General features: G+C 45.9%; 1 protein-coding gene and 1 pseudogene across 2 annotated transcripts in view; both read right to left on the bottom strand.

Moving 5' to 3' along the window:
* Positions 1 to 612: 612 nt before the first annotated feature.
* GORASP2 (golgi reassembly stacking protein 2, 55kDa) overlaps positions 613 to 10499 on the bottom strand; it is a 38078-nt gene continuing 28191 nt past the window's right edge. The window contains exons 9-10 of the mRNA XM_010843802.1: positions 8126 to 8236; positions 613 to 6561 (exon numbers count right to left, since the gene is read on the bottom strand). Coding sequence (XP_010842104.1) covers positions 6215 to 6561; positions 8126 to 8236 — 458 coding nt within the window. The 3' untranslated portion in view covers positions 613 to 6214. The remainder of the gene's footprint in view (positions 6562 to 8125; positions 8237 to 10499) is intronic.
* LOC104991367 lies at positions 9523 to 10498 on the bottom strand (annotated as a pseudogene). The gene has a single exon (XR_825604.1). The product of XR_825604.1 is annotated as an uncharacterized protein MGC39606-like (transcript).

The following is a 10499-nucleotide window of genomic DNA, read 5'->3' as shown; positions in this document are numbered from 1 at the left end:
AATCGGTGTGTGGTAACAGAACTGAGACGTGGGAGGAGACAGACCTACAGCAGTCAGCTCCTATCCTAAAGCTTCCACTGTGTGAACTGGAAGTTACTTATTTGGTAAATGGAGATATCAGTACCACCTACTGGGAGGCCAGGGAAGATTGAAGAAAAAATTGCCCTGCTTGACACCTGCTGTCAACTCAGTACTTCTCTTTAACTTGATTCCTTTTTGTCAATAAAGTCGATAAAGGAAGCTACTTTAGCCTCATCCTACAAAGCAGATCTATTTTTTCAACACATGTTAAAATAAATATATAGGTAATAAAATTAGAAAACAAAAATGTCTTCCATGTACATTTGGCAACACCAGTCCATGGGATCAAGCCCAGAACCTGTGCTGCCCAGGGCCCCTCTTCTCTCTCTCTTCTGCCTCCTCCATGTCTACTGTCACCCCTCATCTGTCCTCTCCAGAAGACCCCTAGCTGGTGGGGTTTTCACCTCAGGTGACCCCATTTGCCTAGTAGAGATCTGAATTCGGAATAATATATTTCACTATCTCTGAGGCTACATGCCCTTTTTATTTCTGGTCATTCCAGGAAAAGAAAAACAAAAACTTTGCAGAGACCAAGTTTGGCTTTGTTTATTAAAATCAGACTGAGCTCCGAGCCCCTCAATTTAGGCAATAGGAACCTGTTTCTCATTTTTATTCAGCTCCGCAACTAAAGACAGATGGAATTTGCTCTCACATTTATGTTCTCCACCACCCCAAAGCACACAGGTTGTTCAGTTGCTGATCTCAAATTAAACAATGTTAGAACTGCGAATAGTTCATGTACCTGACCGCTAACGTGATTTCCGGAGATCTAAATGCCAGAAGGGAGCCCTAGAGACGATGTGAACTCTTGCCATCGTGTCTGTGCTCAGTAGAGCTGTCTGAACCACACAGGGACATTTCTGGCCAAACTGATTTACAAACACAAAATAATGTTGCAGATCATCAAAGTACAGGTCTACTAAAGCAAACATCACTAATAATTCTCACCTAGGGCCAGTGTTAGGGATTTCTTAGCAGGGAGCTTTTAAATGCCACTGGACAAGGTCAGCACCTTCCCCTCCCCCAGGCTAGGCAGTCCTGGCTCTTTTAAGTCCCATTTGTCCTTTACATGAAAAATAACCGTTGTTTTTGTTGACTGAAAAGTAATTCAAATACATTTTTAAAAATTATGCTGATATAAAAGTGCGTAAGAAATGAGAAGTCCCCTCACCCGAGCCACTCTAATGCAGGCGTTCCCTGAAGATGCTTCCCCCACACACCCAACCTCAGGTGAACATTACTTGTTCCAGTCTCACACCGGGCCAGAGTGGCCAGAGCTGGACTCTAAGCGGCTTCCCTCTCACCGGGATCCGAGGCCACGGCATGGAGGGCAAGGAAGCCACTTGGGAATTCAGGCAGGGCCTCTCTTTACATACTCCTTGGTCCCTAAAAAAAGAGAACTGATGACATAATTCAATAGATTTGGTTGTCAAGGTAAATTAGTTGAATGGGTTTTTGTCCCAGACTTGGCTTCCGGGAGAGGCTGGGGAAACCCAAATCCCTGTCATCATCTTGGTCACGGTCCAGAGACCTATTTCTCCCCAAGGTTTAGAGTTTAAGTGACTGCTTCAAATTCTGTCAACCTTAGCAACCATTTCACCATGATTCATGGGTCGAAAATAATGAAGCCCATGAAAATTCTTGTTTTCTGATCCCGGGTTCCCTACGTTCTGGACCCTCCAGCTTTTTGAAGCCCAGGCTTCCCACCCATCTCCACCAGGACAATACTTGATACATTGTGACTTCAGATGCCTGTGGACCAGGCAAGTGGCAGAAACCAGCAGGCCAGGTGGCAACCTGGTGGTGTCGGCTCAAGGGGGCTTGCTTCCTTGTGGGGCTGAGGACCTAGTGTTGCCAGATAATGGGCAAGAGAAACCAGACATCTGGACTTCTGTGAAATTTTCTGGTTTGGGAATGTTGGCAATTAATTCACATTTAAAAAGGTACAGGGTGGCTCAAGGGTGTCTGCGGGAACTCAGTTTGCTACCTCTTGTTCCCTGGGTAGACTACCCTACAGAGGGCTTGGGACAGGGCTGGCTCAGCTCCCCGTTACAGTATTCACCCCACACGCCGGGGCCTGTTCCCATCCAGGAGTGCCAGGAAACATGGTGCAACCTTAACTCTGATAACACGAAGTCCCCGGGCCCACACGACGGCATGTGCTCTTGTTGTTTGCGCTGGCAAAGATGGCTGGCCAGAGGGCACTGTGCTTGTGTAACTCCCCGACCAGGCAGCTTTTCCTACACTGGTCAGTCCTGAACTGCTCTTTAATGGACAAGAACTCTGTCCCCAGCCCCATCCCTGAGAACATCTCTCTGTCCCTCTCCAGCTCCCAGAGCGCTGCAAGCCAGGAAGCAGTTTCACCTACCATTCCGCTGGCCTGTGGCTTTGGTGTTATTTCCCCATTCTTGTAGTTATTGGCTCATATGCAAGGAGCTTATAGAGGAACACACTTGGTTAGCAAGACCAGAAACTGTTCTTCCAAGATCCACTGCAAATGGTATCATTGATAAAAGACCCCTTTTCCAACGTGTGCACTTTGCTAGGTGGTGAAAATGTCTCAGTAGACAACGGACTTTCTATTGCCTTATTTCCCTTGGACTGCGAGGAAATCCAACCAGTCCATCTTAAAGGAGATTGGTCCTGTGTGTTCACTGGAAGGACTGATGCTGAAGCTGAAACTCCAATACTTTGGCCACCTGATGCGAAGAGCTGACTCATTTGAAAAAACCCTGATGCTGGGAAACATTGAAGGCAGAAGGGAACGACAGAGGGTGAGATGGTTGGATGGCATCACCAACTTGATGGACATGGGTTTGGGTGGAGTCCGGGAGTTGGTAATGGACAGGGAGGCCTGGTGTGCTGTGGTTCATGGGGTCGCAGAATCTGACACAACTGAGCGACTAAACTGAACTGATTGCCTTATTACTTCAGGTTACAGACCAGCCTGTCTCAATGATCACCTAGGATATGGTTCAGGGCCTGCTGCTAACTGGAGCTGGGCAGGGGCAGGTACAGTGAAGGAGACAAATGTCAGTGTGTAGTGCTTCTCATCCCCTGGAAAGCTTTTCAGAACTCAGGGGCCCAGGAATCCATACTCTGAGAGGTGGTTCTAATTTGACCCCCTTGCTGGGTGGTCAGATAATTAAACAGGAGGCCTTTACCCTCAGGCCCAGGCAGAGCCATTTTACTTCAGCCTCACAAATGGGGAAGGTCTTTTTCAGTTTTTAGGAAATGATCTAAAGCTGACTGTTCTAAAGCAAGCAAATTTAGTAAGGGACTAAGCATAAAACAGGAACACAAGAAAGATACAGTCATCATCACAGCCTTACTGCCAGCTACCAACACGGCCTTCAGATGACACTGCCTCCTCAGTCTCCTCTGTCCGCTCATTTCAGGGCTGGCCGCCCCTCCATCCTCCACTACTAGAGAGGCTTCCTCAAATGCAGATGAGCTTGTCCTCAAGGAAATCCCCCAGTGACTCCTGTTTTTAAGACAAAGCCCCAACCCCCTAGGCTGGCACTCAGGACCCAGCTCCCGTGTGCTCCACTCCTCACCGTTCTTCTAGCCTCAAATGCTCTCTGCCCCTCCTTTGCCTGCACGGTTCTTCAAGTCACGTCCTCTCTCAGAAATCTCCCTGCTCCTGCCCAGCACCCTGGTAGAGTGCCTCCATCGAATCTTCAGCAAACGGTGGCATTGTGTGGGGGATGCGCATGGGGCCTCACTAGTCACTGCTTCCTCCTCAGTTCCTGCAGCACAGCCTTCACGCTTCAGCCTTTCAGCCATGTTACTCCACAATAGCCTGAAGAATGTAAGCCAAGGTGCTGCGTGAAATCTCTGAACTGTCCCCCAAAGAAGGGGGCTGGCCCTTTTCTTCTGGCTAGAAGGAGGAGGGGATGGCAGGGGTTCTGGCTGCCATCTGGGCCCATGTGATGACCATGGAAATGAAAACCACGCTAAGCAGCACTACAGGACTGGAGCTGCAGTCTCTGACGTTACCAAAGGTCGGTCCTGCCTCAGCCTGACCATCTCCAACTCTGAATGAGAGCAATGGTCCTGGTGGTCCAGTAGTTAAGAATCTGCCTTCCAATGCAGGGGACATGGATTTGATCCCTGGTTGGGGAATTAAAATCCCACAGGGCAGCTAAGCCTCTGTGCCTCAACAGGAGACGCTTCCATGCTGCAACTGGAGAGAAGCACCCCGCTCACCCCCCTGCAACTAGAGAAAGACCATGCACCCTAACAAAGAACAACAAAAAAAACACCAACAAAACCAACCATGGAAAAGAAGACAGACTTTGCTTAAGCCACTGTATTTTGAGAGTTGTTCTGATAACCGAGCCTATTCGAACCAGCATTCTCTGTTCTCCCCATTTCTGCCTCATGCCTCACACCCTGAGTGACCCAGGGGTTCAAAGATGATTCGACTGTCATCCTCACTGAGGGCTCATCTCAAGTGCCCAGAGGACTGACCGAGACACCATCCCCTCTAAAAGGTCACGGTGAGTGGTCTCATGGTAGCGACTCTCTTTCACATCTGTGTTTCTGGCCCCTGAAATAGAATACGCGGTGTAAAAAAAACACCCACAGCTGAAGGAAGAAGAGAATATCTAAAATAAGTGTTTTCCATCTCAGGAAGGCCCGATGAGCCTGTCTGGGCCAAGTCTGTGCCCATCTTCCAGGTGAACACTGAGAGTCCCCCTCTCCCCAAAGCTCAGTGTGCTTCCTGTGCTTAGAGACCCTGTCCTGGGAAGATGGTCCAGGGCTGCTGCCATCCTCAGATGACCTCACAAGAGTTCAGAATCGCTGCTCTGGAAAAACTACAGTTAAAAAATTTGTCTTTAAAGCTCAAAAATTACTTACTTGCTTCCCATTAAGGTAGCTCCTTAACATTTTTAAAACACAGGAATATCTTTTAAAAATAACAACTTGCTCAACTTTACCTGAGCTGGAGCCTTCTTTTGTCATTTACTGGAAATATAAACCTGGCCCTTGAGATGGATCTATCCTAAAAACTGGTGGTCACTGATAACTCTAGTTTCCAGGTGGGTTTTAGCAGCCCTGTTCTACTCGCTGCTCCTTGGCAACATTCATGCCAGTGCTAGGTCAATAACTGACGAATCGCTTTCATCTTATTTAAGAAGCAGAGACATAATATGCATTTAATTTCATTCAATAAATCAATGCCACATAACTTAACCATCTCTTAGAAAATTTAGGAGAAAGCAAAGGTCAGACATGGAATTACATGAATGCATTGTGATGCACTGGAGATTAATGACTGCGCCATGGCAATCAGGAGTTGTAATTTAAATGTACCACAAGAAGAAAAGCAAAAGTACTGTAATTTATTGCTGTGTCTATGCTTCCCAGTACAGCTGTAATATTGTAAGCAGCTACAAAGTGCCACCTTCTGGTTTAAAACTGTGTAACATCTCCTTTATTTCTTTTTAAATGCCATTTTTTAGTGGATGTATAAAGCAACAGCAGCAGTTATAAAATGTTGTCTGAGTACTTCTGAGAGCTCAAAACAAAGATCTGTGTATAGGCTGAATAAAAAGATGTTCAATTAATAGTGCACATTGTGTTAACTTTAATTAACATCTTCTGTTGGAATTTTCGTGTAAACCTTAATAGAGATGTGACTCACAGAGACCAAAAGTAAAATATCTTTTCGTTTCACGGCTTAGTGAGGTGGTCTGCATTCTTGCAAATGATTTACAAAATACAAGAAATGTTGCGAGTGGGTATTAGGCATAAAATATTACATTTCCTTACAGAAGGAGCAGCAGGAAGACAGGGAGCCTAGAGAACACCCTGTCACCACCTTTCCCAAAGAGCTACACCCCCAAGAATGGCAGTGGAAACCTGGCAGCAAGCCACCCTTACAATTCTTTTTGGTTGTTTTAAAATACAAGCACTTCCTGACGTTTCCCTCCCTGGCCCGTGAGCCGCACTCCCACTTGGCAGAATACAAGCCCACATCCTCTTGCTGAGTTTTCCCTTAGAATTATTTACAGGATGCCTACAGAAACAGTACAAACTAGTAAGAAATTAAAGAGAGTTTGCATTTCCAGACACGCTCCTGTGGTGAAACAAGCACACCACGCCAATTCTGAAGACCGGTCCAAAGCTAAGGTGACTCAGAAGCAGATGCATCTGTAACCGTAACCGCTGAGATGGGCTTCTCGCTGGCTCTGGCGGAGTCGCTGACTCTGTCCTCCACCGTGGCCGGGGCCTTGGGAGGGGGGGGTGTCACGTCCACAGTGAGTGCGGAGGCGGTGTCTGCCCGTGCAGTGGTCGGGACGGGGTCGGAGGGTGGGCTGCTGGCAGGTGGGACGGAGGACAGCAGGTCTGCGGAGCCTGCTGCGGGAGAGACCTCTGGAACCAGAGGGAATGACGGGAGGAACTCGGACGGCATGGGGAGAGGTGCAAGGCCTGGTAAATTTCGGGGAGGCAGGGAAGGAAGAGGTGGCAAACCTAGGACAAAAAGGCAGAGATCACACATCCTCCCGGCACAGAAGGGCAACAGCCACAGTCACACAATCATCTGCATTTGCCTTTCACTAAGGAAATGGAAGCTGAGGAGCAACAGCACAAATCACCACCTCTGATTATCCTTGGCTGGAGGCTCGGACAGAGTTAAATATTCACCACAGGACCAGCTGGCCAGAGGAAAGGTTCCTTCATGTGACTCAGCCCAGCTCAGGGAAGAAATGATTCTCCCAGCCAGGATGGACAGGAACCCATCTGCCTGCAAGGCAACACACGGAGTGCTGAGCAGAACTCTGCTCTTCAAGCAAACTGTAGGTTGACTCTCAGCTGCACTCTGGACAGACAAGAGGAACAGGAGACACCGGGGCCAGGCCTGAAGCCTGAAGTACTCGGCCTTTTTTCAAGCCCTCTGATTGATAACTATTTATAGTATACTTGGTAGAGTTAAGAATTTTAAAATGCAGAATGAAGGGAGACTATTATATCTTCAAGAAACAAAAGGAAGGCAGGTTGTAAAACAGGTTTTGGGCAACCTGTGGCCCAGTCTGTCAACCTGGGGAAAGGGCAAAGCCGAAAGTCTAAGAATACAGGGCTACCCCCCCAAAAAGACAAAGGGAATGCTAAGACAGTAACATTAGCCTGAATTTACTGACTTCATTTGTTTTTTAACCCATTGTGCCAAAAAGCAAAAAACAGGTTAATGAGGACAAGTAATGAATAAATACAGATGATAAGTGTTACAACAGGGGCTGTTATGATCTAAACAGAAACATGACAATGTATACCATGATGTAATAAGATCATTCACTGACATCACTGATGGGCCCAATTCTTGAGAACAGCAATGAAAAGTCAACCCTGATGTGTGGCCATCTCAAAGCTAAAACTACTCTGGGTAATCATTAACCAGAAAAGCAGACTCGTGGGGACACTCTGCCGCTTCAGTTTCATCAGTGCATAAAATCTGACTGTAAATACTTTGAATATCTGTGAACTTAACTACTTGTAGCTAAAACCTTGCAGTTTTTATTATAAAAACATTAATAATGAATATTTCTATAAAGCAATTATCCTTCAATTTAAAAAATGAAGAATATTTATCAAGTAGCAAGCGCAGCAAGCCCAGCCAGCCTGAGCCACGCAAAACACAGGAACCACCAGTCCCTGGATGGCAGCTGCCCAAAATACAGGGAGAATCACAGGGAGTTCATTCACTGCCACCGGGCGAACTGCACACCTCCCATCCCACTCAGCTCAGCGAGGCCATACCGCTGCTCTTTATTTCTACAACTGGCCTTTACAGAGCCTGAGCTGTCAGGGGCAGGAGGGAGAGGAAGGGAGGGACAGGCAGCCAGGCAGAGGAGCATCACAAAGACATTTCTCCTCTTCTTTTTCAACCCTTTTAAATAAAAAAGATTAATTTATATCTGAAGCAGCTAAAGTTTGTTAAAGAATCTGCCCTTGCAAGAAAAAGACTGAAATAGAGGACTGCCTTTCCTGGATAAAACTTTTTATTAGACAGAGTCCTATGGCAAGATGGGCAACATACCCGGGTTCACGAGTTCTGGTAAGCTGACGCCTGGCACGACAGGCGGGGTGGGTAGGTTGAGATTGGGGAGGACAGGCAGGCTCGGGAGACCGGCTGGTAAAGGCATCAGACCTGAAGAGAAGGCAGAGAACAAAAGATAAAGTGCCAATGATAAACTCTTGCATATTGAAAAAAATACCACCCACTTCGAAGTGAAAATACCAGAAGTCCACTTACCCTGTGGCAGTTTTGTACCATAACTACAGTAACAACAGTAACAAAAACCTCTCCCCAGTGAAGCATCTTTCTGTACCTAAGTGATTACATGGCTAAGCGAGTAAGGTTAAAACAAACCTCTGAACCCAAGGGCAAGAATGATGCCGGCCCAAGTGTCTTAGAGAAGAAGCTGATTTATCTCAGCAAATATGGGACTGATTTTCTTTGATGGTTGAGGTTTACACTCTCTCAGCCTTTTTTTTTTCCTTTTCCCTTTTTATTTTTTTTTATCCATTGGGTATGTTTATTCTCATTTAATAGGTTTGAGAAAACAGGGATTTAGGCAGACTGTTGGGCTCATCTGGACCACAAAATTAGTTTGTATTTTAACAGAGGTGTGTCTGATATACACATACACACAGGGCTAAGAAAAAAACACTGTTACTGTTAGACCAGTAGTAAAACACAGCAATTCTCCACTTTTTCTCTGCCCATCCCTGATTTTCCTTCACCAGAGACTACCAATTTTAACTCTTCAGCTATTTGTTACTGTACTTCTTTCTAAGTGACAAGTTATACTGCTTTTTTTTTAAACCGACATTTCTGTATCAGATCTTGATGTATTCTCCATTACATATATACTCCTTTCCAATTCTGCTAGGGTTACCTAATAATTTGTTATTATTTGTATTCAGTGTTTACATAAATATGACTGACTTTATATGATGACTAACATTATTCACAGTTGACTTAATGCAGTGTAACTTCTGAAAACTTTTCTTTTTCCTGAGGCTCATAATTGCCTCAATTTTGCTTCCTTAATTAGAAAAAAAATATGCAGACCACTAATTCGTCTCCAGACTCTCTAACACCTAAAAACCTCTTGACCCTATATTTATAAATACATGACAATGTATCCATTTTCCTTTCTAAGACATTCCACCTGAACTATCATCTTTAGGCATTTCTTGTTGACCTCATGCTGTTCTCCCTTCTTCTCTGTTATATGGTTATATTTTAGAACTTTATCATCACTCTTTAAGTAAAATAAAATGACCTCTTCCCCCATCGACAACAGACTCTACCTGTCGACTTCCCACTTTAAAAGACACCATTACTTTTCCAGGCACCCGCCCTGCCATCCTACCTTGTAAATTGCACTTTTATGCCATCAAGGCTGATAATATTGACACTCAACTCTGTAACCGTAATTAAGCATTCTCTTAAAAAGATGAAAACCATAAACAGCATTTCCATTATGATTATTTAAATGTTATTCAATAAACCACCAAGCTTTGTGCTATGATTGGATTTCCTTTTTTTTGGCTCCAAGATTCTGAACCACAATGCGAATTAGGGCGACACTGAAATTGAGTCCACCTTCTTACACTCCAACCCTCGGTCAAAACCCTGCAGTATTTTACATTGTTTGGTTATCTGAAGGATGTGTTCCTCTTACAACGTTGTTTTTTTTTTTTTTCACTTAAAGTTTCTGATCGTCATAGTTTTCTGTTGTGGAATGAAGAGATGTTTGCCTTCCACTGCATATCCTTAAGATCTTCAGCTTCTGACTGATTCTGTTTATAATCCAGTCTCATCTTCCCGAAATTTACTATTTATGAACACGGACCATGAGCTTGTACATTTCTGTCCTGAAAGTTTTGACAGCCTTCCCTTGTTATAATACATCCTGTTCGTCCCGTTTTTAAGGATGCACAGCTTCTTAAACATTGTAGTGGGTTTTCACTGAAGTTCTCGGTTCCCGGAATCGCGTATTTCCTCTTCCTACACTCAGGAGGTCTCGGTGCCAGTTCAGGGGATCGGAGGAGAGCAGACGGCGGAGAGGCGAGAGCGCAGCGGTGGAGGGAGACCAAGCACTCTCGCGAGAGAGCGGGACTGCTCGCCCCAAGCTCCATGCTGCCGCGGCGCCTCCTGGGAGTCGGCCATAATGCAGGCCCGGAACGCGGGCCGCATCCCCAGGGCTCTAAAAATGTACCTGCAAGCGGATGTTGAGAATGACGGAGCCCGCAATGTAGAAATACGGGAAGTTCATGCGCAGCTGCCAGGCCAGCTCGAAGAAGGCGAGCAGGGTGCGGGAAAGCCCCTTGCAGAAGACCCCGTACGAGCCGGGCTCGAGGCCCTGAGGGCCAAAGATGACGGAGCCGCTGTGGTGGCCATG

Source organism: Bison bison, unplaced genomic scaffold (assembly GCF_000754665.1).
Source record: "Bison bison bison isolate TAMUID 2011002044 unplaced genomic scaffold, Bison_UMD1.0 scf7180017864190, whole genome shotgun sequence".
Lineage (NCBI taxonomy): Eukaryota > Metazoa > Chordata > Mammalia > Artiodactyla > Bovidae > Bison > Bison bison.
This window is presented reverse-complemented; position numbering and strand designations above follow the sequence as displayed.